This window comes from Artibeus jamaicensis, unplaced genomic scaffold, assembly GCF_021234435.1.
Source record: "Artibeus jamaicensis isolate MK-2021 breed Jamaican fruit bat unplaced genomic scaffold, CSHL_Jam_final scaffold_614, whole genome shotgun sequence".
NCBI lineage: Eukaryota > Metazoa > Chordata > Mammalia > Chiroptera > Phyllostomidae > Artibeus > Artibeus jamaicensis.
Genome location: NW_026522050.1, coordinates 7,308,484 through 7,333,550, shown reverse-complemented (window position 1 = coordinate 7,333,550; position 25,067 = coordinate 7,308,484). Strand labels below are relative to the sequence as shown.

General features: G+C 37.5%; 2 protein-coding genes across 2 annotated transcripts; one reads left to right on the top strand and one right to left on the bottom strand.

The window, feature by feature from the left end:
* Nucleotides 1-1,123: 1,123 nt before the first annotated feature.
* Nucleotides 1,124-2,116, top strand: LOC128626527 (olfactory receptor 1094-like). The gene has a single exon (XM_053659207.1). The coding sequence runs from the start codon at nt 1,124-1,126 to the stop codon at nt 2,114-2,116; it is 993 nt and encodes a 330-aa protein (XP_053515182.1).
* A 13,740-nt stretch (nt 2,117-15,856) lies between these two features.
* On the bottom strand, nt 15,857-16,795 carry LOC128626537 (olfactory receptor 1019). The gene has a single exon (XM_053659226.1). It carries the CDS (start codon nt 16,793-16,795, stop codon nt 15,857-15,859), a length of 939 nt encoding a protein of 312 aa, XP_053515201.1.
* Nucleotides 16,796-25,067: the final 8,272 nt, after the last annotated feature.

Genomic DNA, 25,067 nt, shown 5'->3' with positions numbered 1-25,067 from the left:
TTCAGCCCAGGGAGAGGAAATGCTACCCTTCTTTTATACACTTTCTTCTTTTTCACATTTTGCTGCATGAGAATCCGTCCAGAGGCAAAAGCAAACACACTAGAAATAAAACACTACCTTGTGTCTCTTACTGTAATCTTGCTCTTTTAGCAATAGCTTTTATAAATGTTATAAGTATTATTGGGTAATTTTAATAATAATATTAGTGACTCCTTAAGAAACTGTAATATATTGAAACCATCATGACTTATTCTTGACATACATAAGTCTTAAAAGTACACCCAAGGATTTTATAAGGCTAATGAGTATATAAATAGAAAAATATCTAACACTGGCATTAACTTCAATGGGAAAACTACTAACAATCTAATAAACTGTGCAGGCCTAAATGGACAATGTGGTGAGAGATGTATCAAGAAAGAAAACTGAACAACCAAAGCAAACCAATGTTCTGTTATGACCTATGTACAAGGTGCCTCCCCCAGTCTCAGCAAGTGCTGGTGGAAAGGGACTCCAGCCAAAAAGAGGATATACATGGTTGGTGGGGAAAGGTTGCCCCATATGTTCAAGTGTAAGTCTGGTGCAGCTCATTTTATGGTCAGCTGAGAATAATCTAAAATAATTTTACATTTTTCTCATTTAAATACAATACATTTCCAATTTATAAACAATCTTGTGATATAAGTGCAACTGCTTTCATTTTAAAAATTGTAAATATTACCGAAATGCATCTCATGCACAATATAGAAAATCTAGCGTTCCTATTCAAATGCATCTTTTCTATTACAATTTTGGATTAAAACTTCTATATTTGTTCATTTTTTGTGAATGTTAAAATGATGGGTTATGAAACTAGGTGGAAATAAATTTGACAAAAAAGAAATTGGAAATTAAATTACATAAGTTGCAATTTTAAAAATATAACAAATTTAGCCAGTCATTTAACCAAAATTTCTTTAATTTAACAGGGTAATACATTTATTGGCCCCAACTTCTTCATCACTGCTTATTCTCTCAACACCAAGGATTTCATAGGGCCTTTAAGAAAAACAAATCAAGGGGATAAAATATGGTAGATGCTATTTTTAACAATACTGCTTTATAATCTATAAATAAAAATAAAATGTCACAGTTGACTTCAAATTTTGATTTATACAAGATTCAGATTAAAAATGTGACTGAAGTCACTATGTTTATATTGACAGGATTCACAGGTGATTTTGAGGTGCAAGTCTTTCTGTTTTTACTATTTCTAGCTATCTATCTTTTTACTCTCATAGGAAATTTGGGAATGGTCATATTGATCACTATGGATTCTCGGCTACACAACCCTATGTACTATTTTCTGAATGTGTTGTCCATCTTAGATGCTTGTTATTCTTCAGTTGTCACACCCAAAATGTTGGTCAATTTCCTGAAAGAGAGCAAAGCTATTTCTTATGTTGGCTGTATAGCACAAATGTTTCTCTTTGTTACATTTGGGACCACAGAATGCTTCCTCCTGGCTGCAATGGCATATGATCGCTATGTGGCGATCTACAACCCTCTCCTGTATTCAGTTAGCATGTCACCCAGAGTCTATGTGACACTCATCATTGCTTCCTACATAGGTGGCATTTTGCATGCTTGTGTGCACACGATAGCCACTTTTAGCCTATCCTTCTGTGCCTCCAATGAAATCAGACATGTTTTTTGTGACATCCCTCCCCTCCTTGCTATTTCCTGTTCTGATACTCACATAAACCAGCTTCTACTCTTCTACTTTGTGGGCTCCATTGAGATCGTCACTATCCTGATTGTCCTGATCTCCTATGGCTTCATTCTTTTGGCCATTCTGAGGATGCGTTCTGCTGAGGGGAGGAGAAAAGTCTTCTCTACATGTGGCTCTCACTTAACAGGAGTGTCAGTTTATCATGGAACCATCCTCTTCATGTATGTGAGACCGAGTTCCAGCTATGCCTTGGACCATGACATGATAGTGTCAACATTTTACACCATTGTGATTCCCATGCTGAATCCCATCATCTACAGTCTGAGGAACAAAGATGTAAAAGAGGCAATGAAAAGAGTATTTGGTAAATTGGTGTTTATCAATGAAGTATCTTTTTACAGTTAAGAATAAATTGGAAAATTGAGAGTATGCCTCAATATTAAAAAGATATGATGAACATATTTGCTTTTCTTATCAGAATGGCTATCATCAATAATTCAACAAACAATTGTTTACTAAGATGAGGAGAAAAGGAAATCCTTGTGCACTATGGGTGGGAATGCAGGTTGGTGCAGCCACCATGGGAAGTGGTATGGAGTTAATAAAAAAGGTAAATATGGAGCCTGGAGCTCGGTGCCTCATCTAGTTGGGTAGCATCCCATAGACTGAATGATCTCCAGTTACTTTTCTGTCAGGGCACATGACTGAGTAGTGGGTTCCATCCCCCACTGGGGCATGTAAAAGAAGCAACCATCTGATCTATGTTTCTTTTTTTCATCAATGTTCTTTCACTTCCTCTCTCACTCCATTCTCCCTCTCCTAAAAAAAAATCAATAAAATGTTTTAAAAGTCTAGCTTACAAATATCTAAAAGTAGAACTGCACGGTAAAGTGAGGATAAATGGAGATTGAAGGAGACATAATTTGGGGTGATGAACATACAGTACAATTTACAGATGATGTAGTGTAGAGCTATACCCCTGAAACCTATATAATTTTCTTAAACCGTGTCACCTAATTAATTCAATTAAAAAATACATCAAAAATTTGAAAAGTTGAAAAATATTTTATAAATATAATAATGGAACTGCCTTAAGACCCAATGATTCCACTTCTGGAAATATATCTGGAAAAAAACTAAAATGCTAATTTGAAAAAAATATATGCACCTCTATGTTCATTGCAGAGTTAATTAAAAAAGCCAATATTTGGAAGCAGCCAAAGTGTTTATCAGTAGTTAAGTGGATAAAAAAGTTGTGGTTGTTTACACAATTGAATACCATTCAACCACAAAACAGAAAGTAATCTTACCATTTGCAACAGATGGATGGGTGTGGAGGGTATTATGCTAATTGAAATAAGCCAATCAGAGAAGGACAAGTACCATATGATTTCACTTTTATCTGGAACCTACAGAACAGAATAAGGAGAATAAGGTAACAAACAAAATAGAAACAGATTCATAGACACAGAGAACAGACTGACAGTTGTCAGAGGAGAGAGAGTTTGGGGGAATGGGTGGAAAAGGTGAAGGGATTAAGCAGTACAAATTGGTAGTTACAGGGTAATCACAGAAATGTGGATTACAAAACAGGAACTATGAGGTCTGTCCAGAAAGTATCCATTTATGTGAAATAAAAAATAGAGACATTTACTAAAGAAGATACAACATACAAAAAACATTGTGTGTAGGACAATGACACCTTAGTCCCCTTCAAAGTAGGAACCTTGGGACCTAGCACAGTGCTCCTAATCAACATTAGCTGTCCTTTCATATTTTTCTGAATCTCATCGATGGTCTGAAACCTCTTCCCTTTCAAAGGTAATTTTAATTTTGTGAAAGCCAGAACTTACAGGGTGCCAAAAGTGAGTGATAGGGTTGAGTCATCTGGGCAATTGATGTTTTGGGGAAAAAAACTGCATGAGACATGATAAATGAAGAGGAACATTGTCATAATGAAGCTGCCAATCACCAGTTGCCCATAACAGTAGCCATTTTCATCATATTGCATCTCTCAACCAATGAAGATGTTTCATGTAGTACTATTTATTAAATTTTTGGTCTTGAGGGGTATACTTGTGATGGACAATACCTTCAAAATCAAAACCACACTTAACATTGTCTTGATATCCCTACAACTTTGCTGCTCCTTTTTCAGCCATGGAGAACCAAGAGACTTCCATTGAGATGATTGGGCCTTTGTATTTGAATCATAGCCATAGATCCATGATTCACCTCTGGTTATGCTTTTCTTGAGGAAATCTGGTTCAATGGTAGGGGTGTGAATCAAGTCATTAGCAACTTCAGCACGATGTTCCTTTTGTTTTGGTAGCAGAAGCCATGGAACAATTTTTACCACAACATATTTCATGCCAAGATCTTGTGTGAATATCTCAGACTCAGTAGTTTTTGGAATCCCCAGGTCATCTTCTATTTCTTGCACTCTCAGTTGCTGATCTTTGTTGATTGTAGTCCGTAAATATTCAACATTTCAGGTGTTGCGCTTGTTGCAGGCCTTCCAGAACATGGGTCACTTTCAACAAATTCTCAACCATCTAAATCATTTGTGCCACACTTTCATTTGTGCAGCAGTCATGGCATTCTCCCCAAAGCCTTCTCAATCATCTGAATAGTTTTTGCAGAGGAATGCTCAAGCTTAATGCAAAATTTGATGCAGATTCATTGCTGTACTCACTCAGTCATTTTGAATGAGATGGCCACACACATGCTCACTCATTGGAGTCTACGATGCCCACTGACGAGTACAGCAAAGTCATCATTCTTCACACATGCACCTTCCAGTCCAGTCTCCTTGGAAGCCAGGTTACATCAATGTCATAAACCATTCTTGTTACTATTAGTAACAGTGGCTGGAGTTTTTCCTGACAGACCTCAAACAATCAATGACATTGAGAAAAATATTTGCAATCAGGTGGATACATGAAGCAGTGAGGGGACCACTCTGAAGTACATGATTGTCTAACCACTTAGCTGTCCATCTGAAACTATAGCAGAATAATCTTAAGTATAAATGATAATGGAAAATTAAAGTAAAAGAAAGAAACAATTGTGAGAAAAATTATAACGTAACAACAGAAAGAGAACTCACTAAGAAGAGACACTTATAGGAGGGAAATGGGTGAATAGCAGTGGGGAGAGAATTCAAAAAGGAGAAAAGAAATGTAGAGAAATTGTTGGGGGGAATGTATTGTGAAAAGAGATGCTTTGTGTTTGTCCTGCTAAGGTGTTATTTAAATTTAACGATTCTACTTTAGAGAAATATTGTTAGTGTTCTATGGTCTAGGGAGATTCTTTTTTGCTGAAATCAAAGGGTTTTCACAAAGAAATTAATAATAACAATAGTAATATTGTTAACTATTGTAATCACAAAAACAAATGGAAAGAATAAAGAAAAACAGAAGGGAAGAGGGAAAGACAACTACCAATTAAAGTTATTCTTGAAGGACACATGCACTTGCAATGAAAGTGAGGTCTGTGGGAAGCATTGTCGAACATGAACACATCAGGAACACTTTTCTGTATCTTGGTTCCTGAGCACAGAGACTGAGGAGGGGGAGGGAGCATCTGCACAGGCATCATAGGCTGGGAGGGGTCAGAGTAAATCATAACCAGAGCTGGGCCAGCACCCGGCCTCTAGGAAAAAGTGTCAAGATCAGCAGGAGCTCAGTTGTGGGGAGAGTTTAAATGCAAGCCAGTTATGTCTTACCCTCCAAATTGTCCTTGTCTTTTGTCATGTTTGACTTTAAGTATGACCTTTATAAATGTTCATGCCTACTCTCTATATATTGTGAGAAGTAAAAAAAATGGATTTTGTTTGTGCTTTTGAGGAAATAATAAAAGGCAGTGAAATGCACCATCACAGAAACCATGGCAATGACACTGAGAATTCACAAACATTACCTGTAGTCTCAATTCCATAGGCTGTACTTAGAATTGCTACTAATGCATAGACCAAAGGGAGGAGCAGAGTGTTTTGATCCACAGTCAGATACCAATGATTCTGTGGTAAGTGGTGTGTGAGCTATAGTTTTGGTGTCAAAGAATTTATAGGTTCAACACAATCCCTGTTAAAATACCAATGACACGTTTCACAGATACTGAACAAACATTTCAAAAATTTATATGCAACCATAAATGACCCTGCATATCTTCAGCAATTTTGAGAAAGAAGAACAAAGTAGGAGGGATCACAATATCTGACACCAACCTATATTCTAAGGCTACTGTAATCAAAACATTCTGGTACTTGCATAAGAACAGACACATAGACCAATAAAACAGAATAGAGAGCCCAGAAATAAACCCATGTCTCTATGGTTAACTAATATTTGACCAAGGGGCAGAAGCATAAAATGGAGCAAAAATAATCTCTTCAAAAATGGTGCTTTGATATCTGGGCAAGCAAATGCAGCAAAATGAAATTCAATCACCAAATTATACAATACACACAAATAAACTCAAGGTGGATAAAAGACTTAAATACAAGTCATAACACTGTAAAAGTCCTGGAGGAGAACATAGGCAGGAAAATCTCAGATATTTTGTGCAGCAATAGTTTCACTGATATGTCCAATAGAGCAAAGAACATAAAGGAAAGAATAAAAAAATGGGACTTGATCAAATTATAATCTTCTGCATGGCTCCAGAAAACACCAGTAAAATGAAAGGAGAACCAGCCATATGGAAAAATATATTTGCCAATGATAACTCGGACAAGGGTTTTATCTTCAAAATATATAAAGAACTCAAATGACGTATTTCCGGGAAGACAAAAAATTGAATTAAAAAAATGGGCAAATGACCTGAACAGACAGTTCTTCAAGAAGGACACACAGGAGTTCCACCAAGATGGAGGCATAGGTGGAGAAGCCATGTTTTCTCTCACAACCAAGTTAAGAGACAACTAAATATTAGCAACAGAAAACACAGCCAGAACACAGAAAATTGAACTTTTCGGAAGTCTGATAACAACAAATTCTTCAGCCTGACCTGTAAGAGGGGCGAAAACAGCAGCTGTCAGAGCAGGGTTGCACAGAAAAACTCGGTCAGACAGACTCGGGCATGTGGAACCCAGGTGCAGGGATGGACCTAGTAAGTGACTCAGCCAGCGACCACGGGGAAACAGTGAGGGAGCAGGGCTGCGGGTTGACTGCTGTTGCGCTTTCATGCTCAGATAGACAAGCAAGGGCGTGGGCGGTGAGACTACAGGACTGAGCAGGCTACACGGCCAGCGGCAGCAGAGGGTGTTGCCATTTCCCTGCTCTGACCCCGCCTTCACATACAGCATCATAACCAGTGACCTGAGTGGCCCTGCCCTGGTGAACCATCTAAGGCTCCTTTCCTCACCCAGCAGCGCGAAACAGCAGAGGGGGTCGCCATTTCCCCGCTCTGACCACGGCCCCACATATAGCGTAACAACGCAGCGACCTGAGAGTCCAAGACTCCTCTACTCACACTTACCGGGCATGGAACAGACCAAAAATGGCTCAAGAAGATCTCAAAGTCCCAGAGCCTATAAATCTAAGCGATGAAGAAATAGCAAAACTCTCAGACACACAGTTTAAAACCCTGGTGATCAGGATCCTCACAGAGCTGGTTGATTATAGCCACAAATTAGACAAACATATGAAGGTGAAACTCATTGAAATGAGTGGAATTGCACAGGAAACCAATAGTGATGAAAAGGAAACTGGGACTCAAATCAATGGAGTGGACTAGAAGAAAGCAAATAATGGCCAAACAGAAAAGAGTGAAGAAGCAAGAATTAAAAAAAATGAGGAGAGTCTTAGGAACCTCCAGGACATCTTTAAATGCTCCAACATCCAAATTATAGGGGTACCAGAAGGGGGAAAGAAACAGCCACCAGTGGAAAACTTATTTGAACAAATAATAAAGGAGAATTTCCCCAATCTAGCAAAGGAAATAGACTTCCAGGAAATCCAGGAAGCTCAGAGAGTCCCAAAGAAGTTGGACCCAAGAAGGAACACACCAAGGCACATCATCATTACATTAGCCAAAATTAAAATGAAGGAGAAAATCCTAGAAGCAGCAAGAGCTAAGGGGACAGTCGCCTACAAAGGAGTCCCCATCAGACTGTCAGCAGATTTCTCAAAAGAGACCTTAAAGGCAAGAAGGGGCTGGAAAGAGGTATTCCAAGTCATGAAATCCAAAGACCTACAACCAAGATTGATCTATCCAGCAAAACTTTCATTTAAAATGGAAGGACAGATAAAGTGCTTCTCAGATAAGATCAAATTCAAGGAGTTCATCATCACCAAGCCCTTATTATATGAAATGTTAAAGGGACTTATCTAAGAAAAAGAAGTTAAAAACCATGAACAGTGAAAAGACAACAAACTCACAGTTATTAACAACCACACCTAAAACGAAAGCAAACTAAAAGGACAGCTAGATCAGGAGTGGAAACATAGAAATGAAGATCTTAAGGAGGGTTAGCAACAGGGGAGTGGGAGGAGGAGAAGGGGGGAGAAGGTGCAGAAAATAAGTAGAATAGACAGTACATAGAAAATAGATGGGGGGGGCAAGAATAGCATGGGAAATATAGAATCTAAAGAACTTGAGACACATGGTCATAAACTAAAGGAGGGTAATGGGGATGGGGAGGTAGGGTGGAGGGGAATGAAGGGGAGAATAGATCAACTGTAATGGCATAATCAATAAAAAATAAATTAAAAAATAAATAAATAAACCTAACCACGAAGAAGAAGAAGAAGAAGAAGAAGAAGAAGAAGAAGAAGAAGAAGAAGAAGAAGGAGAAGGAGAAGGAGAAGGAGAAGGAGAAGGAGAAGGAGAAGGAGAAGGAGAAGGAGAAGGAGAAGGAGAAGGAGAAGGAGAAGGAGAAGGAGAAGGAGAAGGAGAAGGAGAAGGAGAAGGAGAAGGAGAAGAAAGAAGAAGGACACACAGAGGCCTGGGAGGCATATGAAAGGATTCTCATCAACATGAGCCATCAGAGAAATGCAAATTAAAACCATAATGATAGCACTTCACACCAGTCACAATGGCCATCATAAGCAAAGCAACAACTTCTTTGCAAAGAAGTTGGACCCAAGAAGAAACACACCAAGGCACATCAGAATTACATTAGCCAAAATTAAAATGGAGAAAATCCTAGAAGCAGCAAGAGCTAAGGGGACAGTCGCCTACAAAGGAGTCCCCATCAGACTGTCAGCAGATTTCTCAAAAGAGACCTTACAGGCAAGAAGGGGCTGGAAAGAGGTATTCCAAGTCATGAAAGGCAAGGACCTACACCCAAGATTGCTCAATCCAGCAAAGCTTTCATTTAGAATGGAAGGGCAGATAAAGTGCTTTTCAGGTAAGGTCAAATTCAAGGAGTTCATCATCACCGAGCCCTTATTATATGAAATGTTAAAGGGACTTATCTAAGAAAAAGAAGATAAAAAATATGAGCAGTGAAAGGAGAACAAACTCACAGTTATTAAGAACCACACCTAAAAGGAAAGCAAACTAAGAGGACAGCTAGATTAGGAGAGAAACCATAGAAATGGAGATCACATGGAGGGTTAGCAACAGGGGAGTGGGAGGAGGAGAAGGGGGGAGAAGGTACAAAGTATAAGTAGCCTAGATGGTAGATAGAAAATAGACAGAGGGAAGGGCAAGAATAGTATGGGAAATATAGAATCTAAAGAACTTGTGACAAATGGACATAAACGACAGTGGGGAAAATGGTGCGGGAGGGGTGTGCAGGGTGGAAGGGAATGAAGGGGGAAATAGAACAACTGTAATGGCAAAATCAATAAAATATATTTTTTTTAAAAACTAAGCAACAAACAACAAATTTTGGACAGGATATAGAAAAAAGGGAACCCTAGTTCACTGTTGGTGGGATTGCAGACTGGTGCAAACACTGTGGAAAACAGTATGGAATTTTCTCAGAAAATGAAAAGAGAAACTGCCTTTTGACCCAACAATTCCATTGCTGGGGTTATACCCTTAGAATGCTGAAACAGTAATCCAAAAGGACCTAAGCACCCCAATGTTCATAGCAGCACAATTTACAATAGCCAAGAGTTGGAAGCAGCCTAGGTGCCCATCAGTAAATGAACAGATCAAAAAAACTATGAATGGCAGCATGGATGGAACTAGAGAACATTTATGCTAACTAAAATAAGCCAGATGGTAAAAGACAAATACGATATGATCTCACCTTTAACAGGAACCTAATCAACAAAATGAACAAGCAAGCAAGCTACAATCAAAGACACCGAAATTGAGAACACACTAACAGTGACAAAGGAGAGAGGGGAAGGGATTATAGAAGAAAAGGGTGAAGAGTTTGCAGGAACTATTATAAAAGATACATGGATAGTAACAAGTGGGGTGAAAACAGGGGAAGAAAGTAGGGAAGGTTGGGGTTGTGGAGGGTGGAGGGAAAAGGCAGAAAACTGTTCTTGAACAACAATAAAAATAGGTTAAAAATAAAAAATAAACACAATAGTGATTTTATTTATTCAAAAAAACAAAAGTGATTCAAAGAAACAAACAAACATAAAAAAATTTAAGTAAACTAGAAGAAAACTAAGAAAAAAGCTAGACTTTGGAATAACAATGTTTAATGGATGTGATAACATGAAACAATCGACACAATAAACACTCAATAAAAGCAAAGGTGGATTAAAGAGTATAAATATAAGTAAAAATCTGCACCAAAAAATATAAAAAATAGAGTGAAAAGGTAAACTACAGAATGGGAGAAAGTGTTTGAAAGCCACTTGAATATACATTGCTCAAAAAAAAAAAAAAAGAAAATGGCCATAGAGCAACATAAGTAAAATATAAGATATGACACAGTAAATTACACAGAAAAAAATATAGGTACTTAATTTATAGACCCTGGGCTTACAGAATATTTTATGAATTTGACCCCGAAAGCAAGGGAAATAAAGGCAAAAATATATGAATGGAAGTATATCAAACTAAACGGCTTCTACACAGCAAAAGAAATCTCCAAAAAAATCAAAAGGCAGAAAGCTACTTGGGAGAAGATACTTGCAAACAACATTTCAGAACTGGATTAATATCCCAAATATATAAAGAACTCAAACAACTGAACACATAACAAACAATCCAATTAAAACATGGGCAGAGGACTTGAACAGACACTTCCCCCAAGACATACAAACGGCCAACAGAAATATGAAAAGATGTTCAATTTCACTGGCTATTAGGGAAATGGATATCAAAACTACAATGAGTTACCACCTCACATCTGTTAGAATGACTATTGTCATAATTAAGACAAAAAACAACAAGTGTTGGAGACGTTGTGGAGAAAAAGAAACCCTCATTCACTGCTGGTGGGAATGTCAACTGCTACAGTCACTATGCAGAACATTATGGAGGTTCCTCCACAAAGTAAGAAGAGAGTTATCACATGACTCAGCGATCCTTCTTCTGGGTATCTACATCCAATATTTGAAAACATTACTGGCAAAAATATATGTACCCCTATGTTCATTGCAGCACTATTAATGGTGGCCAAGACCTGAAGACAAACCAAGTGCCCTTCAAGAGATGAGCAGATAAAGAAGATGTGGTACTTATATACAGTGCAATACACTCAGCCACAGGAATAAATGAGGTACTGCCATTTGTGACATTGTGGATGGACCTTGAATATATCATGCTAAGGGAAACAAATTGATCATAAAAGCTAAGAACCATGTGATTTTACTCAAATATAGGACATAAAACTGAAACTTATAGACACAGAAAACAGTATTGTGATTACCAGAGGAATGGGAGTTAGGGGAGTAATAAAGGGACAAAGGGGACCAAATCTATGGTGACAGAAGGTGATGTAACTTTGGACAGTGAGCACACCATGCAATATTCAGATCTTGTTTCATAGAAATGTACATTTTCAAGTGTACCAAATGTACACTTGAAACCAAGTGTACATTTGGTACATTTAGTTTTATTAACCAATGTCTTTCTAATAAGTTCAGTAAGAAATAAAACAAGGAGAAATACATTAAGTGCAGATGCAAGCAAAAAAAAAACCTTAATGTCACTAATTATAAGGAAAATGCAAATCTAAAGAATGATTGTACTCAGAGTCCAAGGACTCTGAATTTTTTAATAAATTTCAATGCATAGTGTATTATTCCATAACCATTTTCTTTTTAATTACTGAGTAAATCATCAGGTTGCTATCTTGAACCAGAAGATAATTGGAGCATATTCCCCTTGGGAACATTCTTGTGGTTTTCATCAACAGAAGAGTATGGGAATATAAATAATCTAAATTACTGTATTCATAGTGTATCTAAACCCACATTTGCTGGTACAAAGGTAAGAAGAGAAAAAATTAGGTCACTTGAAAAATATTTTCGAGGTGTGGCCTAAAAATGTGAAGGCCAAATGTTATAAAATCTCCAGTACTAAACACTTCATTTGCTGCCTATTGCAACTATTGAATTTATGTTTGTAGAGTTAAGTAAGAGTTTTACAAATTGAGTATATGCTTTCATTTTTATGATGGAAAATGACAGATCAGATTAAAGCAAAAACAGTAAGGAAAACATTAGACCTATTCAACTACCTGGAGGCTTGCATTTGCTCTAATGAGGAAACAGTCTATTATCCTTTTTATTTTCCTAGCATTGTGATATAAAATCCATTTTAAGTTAATGCTATTTTATAATGTTTCTCTAGTTTTAATGTTTAAAATTCATCTATCTATCTATCTATCTATCTATCTATATATATATATATATATATATATATATATCAAAAATCATGTTTTATTTCACTGGGAGTGACAATAGGAGAGGGCAGCTACAGAATGAGGCCAAGACACTATAGGAGATAGTGTAACACTGGGAAGTGTGCACACACTCTGAGGGAGGTGCAGGATTGATTGCTGGCTCTGGTACGACTTAGCTGTGAGAGGTGCTAGAAAGGTGAAATAACCCCATGTGCACCAAGGTCCATTTCTGCTGCATGTGCTCAGTGCATGGCTGTTATTATTTTTCTCCTCCTTTGCCCACTTAGAGTTTCAGTGTTGAGGCAAAGATATTTGAAATTTTCTGCCTTCTTTTAAAACTTTATTTTTAGACTGTTCCACGTACCTCTGTTTCTATATTGTTAGTTTATTTTGTTCATTTGATTTCACGTATAAGTGAGATCATATGGTATTTGTCTTTCACTGACTGGATTATTTTATTTAGAATAAAAATCTCCAGGTCTGTCTGTTTATTATTTAGTCTAATCATCTCCAGCGGTCTCAAAAGGTAGGAATTCCTTTTTATGGCTGCAGAGTATGCCATTGTGTAAAAGCACCACAGCTTTTTTATCTGCTCATCTGCTGATGGGTACTTGGGCTGTTTCCAGATCTTGGCTATTGGAAATAACACTGATATGAATGTAGTTGGGTGCATATATTTTGTTGAATTGGTATTTTGGTATTTGTAGGTTATATTTCCAGAAGTGGGATCCATGGGTGAAAAGGCAGGCTGATAGCTGTCAGAGAGGATGGGTGAGGGGATGAAAGAAGGTGAAGGGATTATCCAGAGAACACATATGCACAGCCCATAGATACAAACAGCAGTGTGGTGATGGCCCGAAAGAAAGGGGCAAGGACCTGGGTGGAGGTGTCAGAAAGAAGAAAATGGGGAAAACTGCAATGATGAGCTACTACCTTTTGCAACAACATGGATGGAACTGGAAAGCATTATGCTGAGTGAAATAGGCCAGGCATTGAAGGACAAATACCATATGATCTCACCTTTGACAGGAAGCTAAAGAATAAAACAAACAAGCAAACAGAATAAAAACAAAGACGCTGAAATAGAGAACAAGTGGGCAGCGACCAGAGGGGAGAGGGAAGGGAACTTAAGGGGAAAAAGGGGGAGGGATTTTGAGGAACAAGTATGAAAGACACAGAGACGAGGACTGGGGTGGGGGGGGAATCAGAGGGAGGGGGGAGACCGGGCGGGGGGGTGGGGTGGGATGGGAGAAATAGATTTAAAAAAAAAATGTACTTGAAAAGTAACTAAATAAAATTTAATATTAAAAAAAAACAATAGCCCTGGCTGGTGTAGCTCAGTGGATTGAGCGCAGGCCTGCGAACCAGAGAATCGCGGTTCGAATCCCAGTCAGGGCACATACTGGGGTTGTAGGCCGGTTCCCTGCAGGCCAGTTCCCAGCAGGGGACGCATGAAAGGCAACCATACATTGATGTTTCTCTCCCTCTCTCCTTCCCTTCCCCTCTAAAGATAAATAAATAAAATATTTAAAAAAACAATAAAAAATAAAGTACAAATCTGTATTTTTGAAGTGGTTTTGCATTAATTTTAAAAGCTTTGGATAACAGACATGGAGTGCTCAGTCCTTGAGCTAAGAAACTCACAATATCATATTGGAGATGGTGATATAATAATAGAATGATATCAGTACAATGCATAAAAGAGATAGTTGTCTGTGATCTAAGAATGGGACCTTTAACCAAAGATGAGAAGTGTATCATTTCACTCTTATGATGTTTGAATAATGTACATTAAACACACTTTATATGTTCAAGGGAGGTGTATGTATATATATAAAGAGAAAGGGGCCTAAATGAGAAACCTTGTGCAGTCTATTATTTTGTCCTCCATAGAGAAGAAGAGAGAGCCTCCAGATTTTTAAATAAAATGGCAACCTTAGAATTAAATGAACATTCTGAGAACCTGAGATTATACAATGTTTTTTATAACAGTATCAATAGTTGTTTAATAATAGAGTAAATACCAGGTATAATCACCTGAAGTTATTAAAATAGATCTTAGCATTATTTAACACCAGACCACTTATGAATGAGCACTATTAAACTGTGTTTAGCCTAAGTTTCAGTTTATTTCAGAGATAGAGAACTAATTTAAGGCATTACAACTGGAATACTAATGTAAATACTACTTGGTTGTTTGTTTTTTCTCCATTGAACATACATTTTTGTTAATAATTCTTCAACTTAAACTATATCAATTGGGAATTTCATGTTTTTAAAAAAAGTTAATTAGTATAATGCTCTCAACATGCTGTAAAGGGAGATAAAGTACACACATTAAGCACACTTTATATATTAAGGAGATAGTGGCTATTAGAGAAGGTCAAGGTCCTAGACACCCAAGCATTATTCATGCAGTTTCTGTACAGTTTTCAAGAGCATGTGTCTTTTCCGCAGAGTGAGGGCAAGAGGGAAAATCCACAGTCTGTTGTGAAGGCTGTGATGTGCCATTTAAATCTAGAGCTGCTGATCCTGCTGACCCCTGGGTTAGAATGATCAGAAACAGACGATTTGAGAAGTGGTCTACATGACAGGATCTGTGTCCCTGATACTTACTCAGCCTTGGGCAAAGAAGAAGTATCTGTGGATTCTGTGTAAAATGAACATGCTAGAGTAAAACAAAACAAAGTGATTTTCTTTTTTATTCACCACGGCTGCTTTTTACATCTGTCTTGCAGGGGACACACCTTCATTCATTCAATAAATGTTTTTGAATGGCATCCTGAAAATGTGCATTATAAATAACAAAGTAGAAATACTGGTGAACAAGACAAACAAGAGTCTTGCATTTATGGGACTTTCAGCTAAGGCAGAATTATTATTTATTCTTATTCTTCATTTACTACTTATTACTTCAAAGTGTTATGATGGGAAATTTATAGGGTTATACAAGCACATAGGAAGAAGAAAATGAAAGCTAACTTAGACTATTAAAACTCCATTCTGGCTCAGCAAGTTTATGAAAATTTTTGCCTAAAAACTGGAACTTTAAACATGGAGGAAGATGGCACTATGACCATATCACTCTGGGATATATATATATATATATATATATATATATATATATATACTCATGAAGAGAGCAGAGTAGTACACAAAGATCCTCTTTGCAAAAAAATAGAGTAAAACTATAATTCCTTTTCCTTAGTTCAAAGAGATAAAGGCTCATAATGACTATTCTCTACATTCAATTTACACACAAAGGTGGGTAAGGAAATATCCAGAATTATATTTGTGAGACTACATAAAACTGTGCCATGTCCATAAACTTCAGCTGTCAGCATCTATAAATAAAACCTTTGTGATTGAACACACTTTCACCCAGTACATAATTTAGTGCCAACTGCTTTTTTCAGGGCACCTTTCACATCCTTGTTCCTCAAACTGTAGATCAGTGGGTTTAACATGGGGATGACAACTGCATAGAAAAGAGAGGTCACTTTGTCTGTGTCCATGGAGTGACTCGAACTAGGTTGGAAATACATGAAAAACAGTGTCCCATAAAATATAGCCACAGCAGTTAAGTGGGAAGCACAGGTGGAGAAGGCTTTGCGTCTGCCTTCAGCCGACTTCATGCGAAGGATGGTAGTTATGATGTAGCTGTAGGAGAGGAGGACAATGATGACACTGGACCCCACAACAAAACTACAGGAAACAGTCACTGCTATTTCAGTGGTGGTTGTATCTGAGGTGGAGAGGGCTAGTAATGTTGGAAGTTCACAGAAAAAGTGATTGATGATATTGGAATTGCAGAATGACAGTCGAATTGTGAAATAGGTAAAGATGGTCATATCCATGAAACCTACAGTGTAGGCAATGGCCATGAGCTGGATGCACACTCTCCTGGACATGGTAACTGAATATACAAGTGGATTACAAATGGCTACATAACGGTCATATGCCATGACAGACAGCATGACACATTCCACATCTGCAAAGATACCAAAAAAGAACATCTGAACCACGCATAAATTATATGTAATCTTCTTTTGCTCACATAAGAAATCAGCCAGCATCTTGAGAGAGACAGAGGAGGAGTAGCAGACATCACAGAAAGACAAATTGCTCAGGAAATAATACATGGGTGTGTGGAGTCGAGAATCTATGCTGATCAGCAGGATCATCCCTAGGTTGGCAATCACAGTGATGCCATAAACCAGCAGGAAGAGCACAAAGAGCCCCTGCTGCACATCCTGCCTGCCAGAGAGTCCTAAGAGTATGAAGTTAGTAAACACAGTGCAGTTCTCAATGTCCATCACTCAGGTCTGGAAATCCCTGGTTTTGGAGGAAGCAAATGCAATTGCAGGGCAAAATCATCTGAGTGTCTAAGCAGTTAAGCTGGTGGTTCCTTCTATTTGTCAGCAGTTAGAAAAAGAGCTCGACAATGCACATTCTTTGTAAGTAAACTGACTCTCTGCAATATTTCCAATTGAATATGAATTGATAAAGTGATAATACAGCTTATATAAAATAGGTAGCACACTTTGATGCAAAAGAAATGATTTATTTATTTACCTAACTATGTAGTATTTTTTTTATCTTATAGATTAAAAAAATGATGTCCTCAGAGTCGACCAAATTGTTCTTAGAATGATTTGGTTCAGATAACCCATATGTAATTACAAGGTTGTTTCTTTTCTTGACGCAGTGGAAGTGTTGTTATAGTCTGCAATTAAGAAACATAATGAAGTGAGACATACAGATGATGAATGTATTTCTTGATTTTCCCCTCATTATCCAATACTGTAAAGCAGGCAGACCCCTGGCTTGTTTCTTGATGTATCATGTCCCCACCTCCCCAATATCCCCTTGTCCTATCCAGCCTCAGTCAACAAGCGGTAAAGATAGTCTGTGATCCAGGGCTCCCAGAGCCGGGAGGGTTGACTAGAGAAGAAGTTGGAGGGGTCCTCATGGATGATAGGTTAGAGTGCACACACTGGAACATGTAGGGCTAACCATGCCCCCTCTGACAGCACTGGTCAAGGATGGTGTGTTGGTACCTGATAGTAGGCATCCTGGTAGAACAGGTGACCCAGAGGCAAGTGGGGATTACTGTGTGAGACCCTCTGCTCTTATCTGCTAGAGTCCACTTAATCTATTCACCAAAAGAACAAATGTGCAAGATACAAGGTAATGTTCTCATGTGTCCATGGTCCCATAACCTCAGAGAGATTTACACCTTAACTGGGCTCCATTCCAATTCCCTAGAAATTGTAAAATTGCTTGACTGTGTTCTTGATTCCCTTCCTCTTGAGTGTCCCTGAAATCTGTTTTCTGTTGCTTAAAAAGAGTTGGTCCTTGGAAGATCAATTAAATTCTGTCTTCTGCTTTTATGTTTTACACAAATCAGACATACTATATGTAATATATATGTAATATAGTATGTGACCTCTTCCATTCTGTGGAAAATGAGAAAATGGAGCAGAATGTGGAATAAACAAAAAATTACATCTGAATGATGATGTAGTGATACATACACAACTCTCCAAAACTCTTGGTCTGAACTCATCTAATTATCTGTGCTTGTAAAGATATTTTTAATTCATTTCAAACTGAAAATATTCATAAAATATGTAAAAGTACAGGTAAGAGAGTAAAAACAAAAAATGCCCAACCACTTTCATAAATAATACTCACATTTTATTCTTTCTTGTCATTTATGAATGTCTTTAAAATAATAAGATTGATAAAAATAAGTAAATATTTGTATAATATGTCTTTCCCTCCATTAGCTTTATAATATGCTTTCTGTCAAATAAAGATAAAAAGCTAAAGAAATCTAAAATGGAAATGAGAAAACCACAGTTAAAACCTGTACCTTTTCCAGATCACAGATTTCTTTCTTGCCTGAAGTCTGTCTGCCAGAGGGTTCAGCACTGTCCCCTCACTGACCTACTTATATCAACATGGCTATGTGCGGACCTGGGTGCTGGTCTCTCAGGAACAAGTGACAGGTATAATAAGATGTTCCATCATCTGTTATTCCCCACAGGCTGGGTAATTGAGAAAGAAACATGGGCCTTTTTAAAATGCAGCTTTTTTTCCCTCCCTACCTCATGCCTAATATTATACTTACTTAGCAATGGTACAGTGACTACACTGAGCACTCTTTACTTCCAGATCACCAAATTTTATGCAGGTATATTTTTTCTATCTCATATTCCACAAAAAAACCCACTCACATCACACACAAATACACACATATACAAAGTCATTAAACATTTTTACAAAATAATGATTTTTGGAAATACAGAAAAAACTGACTATCATCATAGTGCTTAGGGAAAATTAAATTTTGTTGTCTCATCAGATTTTTATATTCAAACAAAGATTACATCAGAATAAATATAGTCTATATGCAAATAGTTAATCTGAATAATGTCAACGCAAACTTTATTACATTAATTTATTTGTTCTTCTTTTATGGTATCCTGTAAGTTTATAGAGAATCTTTAGATGATAAAATTTTAATATGAGTATAATTATACATACAGAATTTATCATAGCTAAGTTCTTCTTTAAAATAAATCCTAAGAAATTAACTTTAAGGGCATATAAATGTAAATAAAGTCAATTTGGCCTTTTCATCAGAGTGAGATGTTTTATGATATGTAATAATCACCATATATTACCATATATGTTATGTTCCATACATCCTGAGTTGTTTCTAAGAAACTCATTATTTGATACAAAAATGAAAAAAAACAGATAATAAGTAAACTAGAGTCTTTTAGATATTTTTACTAAATTCATCAAACTTCCCCAAAATAAGTGTTCATTCAATGTTTGGTAAAATTCACCTGTGAAGCCATCTGGTCCAGGACTTCTGTTTGTTGGAAGTTTTTTGATTATTGCTTCAATTTCTAGTTGTAATCTGTCTATTCAGATTCTCTGATTCTTCCCAATTCTGTTTTGAAAGATTGTATGTTTCTAGGAATGTATCTATTTCCTCCTATTTGTCCAATTTGTTAGCATATAGTTGTTTATACTACTTTCTTACAACCATTTGTATTTTTTTTGGTATGCAAAAGAGGAGTATCTCATGCACTGTTGGTGAGCCTGCAGATTGGTGCAGTCACATAGAAAGCAGCATAGAGTTAACTAAATAACTAAAAAGAAAATTGCTTTATGACCAAGCAATTCCATTTCTGGGAGTTTTTGCTTGGTAATGGCACCAAAGGAAATGAGCTTCCCTAATCCCCCTGTTCCTGGAAACAATATTAGAAGTGGCAATACCATAAAAGTCTGAGAGGAGAACATAGTCAGAAAAATCTCAGATATTCCAAGCAGAAATATTTTCACCTATATCTCCCCTAGAGCAAGGGACATAAAAGAAGGAATAAACCAATGGGACCTCATCAAATGAAGAGCTTCTGCACAGCTAAAGGAAGCAGCAAAATGTAAATGGAACCTACCATATGGGAAAATGCATTTACAAATGATACCTTGAACAAGGCTTTGATCTCCAAAACATATAAAGAACTCACAGGACGCCACTCCAGGAAGAAATACAACACAGTTAAAAAATGAAGATCACATGGAAGGTTAGCAACAGGGGAGAGGGAGAAGAAGGGGGGAGAAGGTACAGAAAATAAGTAGCATAGATGGTAGGTAGAAAATAGATAGGGGGGAAGGCAACAATAGTAGGGGAAATATAGAATCTAAAGAACTTGACACACGTGGTCATTTACTAAAGGGGGGAAATGGTGGGGTGGGGGTGTGCAGGGTGGAGGGGAATGAAGGGGGGAAAAGAACAACTGTAATGGCATAATCAATAAAATATATTTTAAAAAAGAAAGTAAAAAAAATGAGCAAAGGACATGAACAGAGAATTCTCCAAAGAGAACATTGAGAAAGCCCAAAGACACATGAATGGACACTAGCCATTAGAGACATGCAAATTAAAACCACAATGAGATATCACTCCACACCAGTCAGAATGGCCAGTATAACCAATCAACAAACAGCAAGTGCTAGTGAGGTTGTGGAGAAAAGGAAACCCTAGTGCGCTGTTGCTGGGAATGCACCCTGGAAAACACTAAGGATTTCCTCAGGAAACAAAAAATGGAACTGCCTTTTGTCTCAGCAGTTCCATGCTGGGATTATGCACTTAGAATCCTGAAACATCAATTCAAAAGAACCTAGGCACCCCAACGTTCATAGCAACACAATTGGCAATAGCCAAGTACTGGAAACAACCTAAATGCCTATGAGTAAATGAGTGGATCAAAAAATTATGGTACAATTACCCAGTGGAATACTAAGCAGCAGAAAGAAAGAAGGAGCTCCTACTCTTTGCAACAGCATGGATGGACCTGAAGAGCATTATGCTAAGTGAAATAAGCCAGGAGTTGAAAGACAATACCATATGGTCTCACCTACAAGTGGAACTCAATCAACGAAACAAACAGGCAAGCAAAATATAACCAACAGCATTGAAATAAAAAACAAACTGTCAGTAACCAGAGGAAAGAGGAGAGAGGAATAATGGAGTAAAATAGGGGAAGTGTCATCAATGAACATAAACACATAAAGGATACATGGGCAAAGTCAAAGTGTGGTAGGATTGAGGGTGGGAGGAGGGGATGGGGGATGTGGGCTGGAGTAGTGGGAGAAAATGGAGACAACTGTAGTTGAACATCAATTAAAAAAGAAAGTGCTCATATTATGAATAACACATATTTACTTCAAAATATAGTAATTATTTATGAGCAAAGTGACATATTATCACAGAAATATTCCTCAAAATTCCCTCAATTATTTTCCAAAAATATACTGGACTTTATTGTAGACATGGCAGCACTGGAACTAAACCTTTTACAACAATATATTTATAAAGTTTCTTAGAATCTAATGGTGCATATATAGATTTGCATTCTGGGTAACCTTTTTGATATGTAATATACATTATATTTCTTAAATGATAAGTATATAGCTAGATAAATTTAAAATAAATACCCTTGTGATGAAGACAGAACATCACATAGAAAATTACCAGAATCACCAAAGCCATCCATTTGAGGAAATTCTTTTTAAAAAATATTTTGATTTGTTTTTAGAGAGAAGGAAAAGAAGGGAGTAAAAGAGGGAGGGAAACATCATTATGAGAGGAAAACAGCAGTTCATTGTCTCTTGTATACGTCCCAACAGGAGACTGAACCTGGAGCTCAGGCCTGGGTCATGATTGGGAATCAAACTGGTGACATTTCATTTTGCATATGCCACACAAGAAACTGAGCCACACAGGTCAGGGCACTAGAAATCCTCTTAACTCACTAGTCTCTTAATCCAAAGGAATAATTACATCCTTTAATATTATCACTGTAGAATAGTTTTGAAGTGAGCACAAGCAGACACCTAAAGCATGTGCTGCTGTAGGCAGTTATACAGTTGCTCACATTGTTACTTTCAGTTGCAAACATGGATCCCATTGGTGTACAACATTCTTTAGTAGAACTGTATCATTGTTTATTGATCTACTTTAACATGCATGGTAGGCCCTGAGTTGTTTTCTCTTTTGTTATTACCAATAATTCTAGTGTGAACACTCTTGTAAAAAACTTTTGTAGACACAGACACCCATTTAGGTTGTATTTAAAGCCAGGAGTTGAAAATGTGTGTGTGTGTGTCTGTACATAAAATTTAGATTTAGTAAATACCATCACACAGTTCTCCATGAAGTCTGCCAATCCACCTGGCCATAACACACTACCCCTGTGTGGGTGCCTTGTTGAACATCCTCACAATAAGTAACAGGATCTTTTCCTTTAATTGTGGACATTATTTGGAGTATTTGATATTCCTGACAACTAACAAAGTTGAATGTTCCCTTTTATAAAGTGTTTCCCAGTGAAAATACAGAATGGAAGGCCTGTTAAGTAGACCAGCTTGATGGTGGTGGGACTCCTGCATCCCAAACTCTCTGCTATCACTGCCACTTCCAGTTCATGTCTGGTTGGCTTACAGCTGTAATATGTTGTATTGGTATGAGTGTATTCCCAGCCATCTGCCATTGTCTCAATCAAGCTCAATGGGTATGTGCAGTGATAGATTCATGTTAATGTAATCCAGGATGCAGTACCTTGAATAGATAATTAAGATTATTCAGTTTTAGTCCCTCGTTTGACTGAGTAGAACCTGAGGTTCAAAGAGAAAGAGTGGTTTGTTGAAGGTCACAGGTAGAGTGAGATGGGAGGAGCCACTCTGACTGGATATTGTTGTCATTGCCTCCGCAGTTCAGAGTGTGTTTCTACAGAAGATGTCAAGCTCAGTTGAGTATGCTGCCTCTTCTTATGGAGCCACACACTTATCGATATCATGAGAATTATTTCGGTTTTTATTTAACAAATTTCGATAACCAGATTTTTACCACACATAGCTATTTGCTTGGATTATTATACAAAGACACTAACTGTCATCCCTGGTAGTGCTTGTGCTTGGAGATATTAATGCCTGAGCAAAAATAAAGAGCTATGGTTAAGAATTTGACATATAACACTGACTGATTATGCAAAAATTACTGAAGGAGACTATGTTCAGGAGCTAGAGATGGGAAGAGGAACTTATAGATGCTGGGATCACAGTGTGGTTGACTTCTTGGGAATGAACCAAACTGAAGTTAGGACTGTAAGTTGAAAGAAGGTATAGGAGTCATGCATGGAAAATGTCCAGCCACTGTTAACATAAAGTGAACAGTTTGTGCCACACTGATATAGTTGTCAGCCAAAGAGAGTGGAATAAAACTCGCCTGTGTGAACAATGACCATTTCCTGCGTTAGTCCGTGGGGGCAGTAGATGCCATTGAGTGAGCATGTGTGCTGTGTGCCATCACATTCAAAATGACTGAGTGAGTAGAGCAAGGAATCTGCATCAAATTTTATGTTAAGCTGAACATTCCTGTGGAAACTGTTGGGATGATTCCAAAGGCTGCAACTATGGGCAACTGGTGAGTGGTAGCTTCATCACACAATGTGCCACTAGTGCATCATGTCTCCTGCAGGTTTTTTGACTAAACGTCTGATCATTCAGGCAACTAAGACACCTCCAGCCCAGATTTGACACCCTGGGATTTGTAGACTTTCCCAAAGGCTATAGACTAAAATCAGCATTGAAATGGAAGATTTTTAAACCCTCAAAAAGATTGAAAAGATATCACAGTGCAGATGATGGCTATTGGGAGAACTGTGTGAGGTCCCAAGGTACCTACTTTGATGGAGACTGAGATGCTTTGTCTTTGTTATTGCCCAATGTTTCTTATATCTTGTGACTTCTTCAAAAAATGTCTCTATTTTTCATATTCCATGGCTAGATACCTTCTGGACAGACCTTGTACACCTCAGGTGAGTTTGAGTAGGGGGAGAGAAGATGGAGTAGTGAGGAAAGCCTTCAGAGAGTGAAAAGGTATGTTGGTTTATAATCTAGATTATAGTAGCCTTTATTGCAAGAAGAGCTATCTCTCCAAAACTGGGCTATGTAGATCAGTGGTGAGGTAGGGCTGTGGCCAAAGTAGGGTTTCAATAGGGAAGAATGAAATGGTGACCTATGAGTGAAGAGAATCAAATGCTTTTTTTCTAAATACTGAACAGAAAAAGTCCAGAGTACAAGAGTTCATTGTAATAGATGAATATTGGTTCCTTTGTAGCTAATTGTGCCATGATAGCCATAGTCCTTGGGATAGGGACAAACAGAACAGCATGACATGAGGTACTCTGGGATTAAGGATCTGAACTCATTCCTGGGCAGTGTGGAGTCTGGGATTGGACTAATAAAGTGGGTCCAGGTATTTGTCTTGCACATGGGAATGGTGTGGCCAGCCTGGGTGGCCATGATGAAACCTCTACTCAGCTCTAAGAGTGAAGGCATGGTCAGGACAGACAACCTCTGAGGTGCATGGCAGAGGGTCCCACAATCCCGGAGGCTAGGATGCACACAGGAATCTGACCATGGGGTGAGAAGGCTCTACTGTAAATGAGGGTGGATCCCAGCTGGAGACATCACTTCCTGACATGAGGCCAGAAAGGACACAGTGTCTTCTTTCAGCACCAGGGCTTTAGCTCCTGATGAGCCGATGGTTGGCTCTGTATGATCTTCAAAACTCTCTTCAAGAATCATAACTGTCTGATTATATATATATATATATATATATATATATATATATATATATATATATTCCTCCTTATAATATATATATATTAAACCTATAATAAAGAGATGAGGAAACTTAGGCTTAACAGGATTAAGTTCTCTAGGGTTACACAGATAACAAGAAAATAATTTTTTCTCTTCTTTTTCTTTTTATTGACTTAACTGGAGACAGGAAAGGATTTGAAAAAACTTGCATTTAGGTGTGCCACTTCAAAGTCAGTTCTTATCTTAGCCTTTCTCTCATTTGATCATTCCCTTAAAATGAAAATAAGACACAAACAGGAACAATTACTTCACTTGCTGAGTATATGTAAAAGCTATTATTTTAGCATTTTTTAAAAATATATAATTAAAAATGGGATATTTTTTACCTAAACATATATA

What these genes read in the sequence shown, in the direction of transcription:
- LOC128626527 (XM_053659207.1), top strand. Translation starts at nt 1,124, where the DNA reads ATGTCACAGTTGACTTCAAATTTTGATTTATACAAGATTCAGATTAAA.
- LOC128626537 (XM_053659226.1), bottom strand. Translation starts at nt 16,795, where the DNA reads ATGGACATTGAGAACTGCACTGTGTTTACTAACTTCATACTCTTAGGA.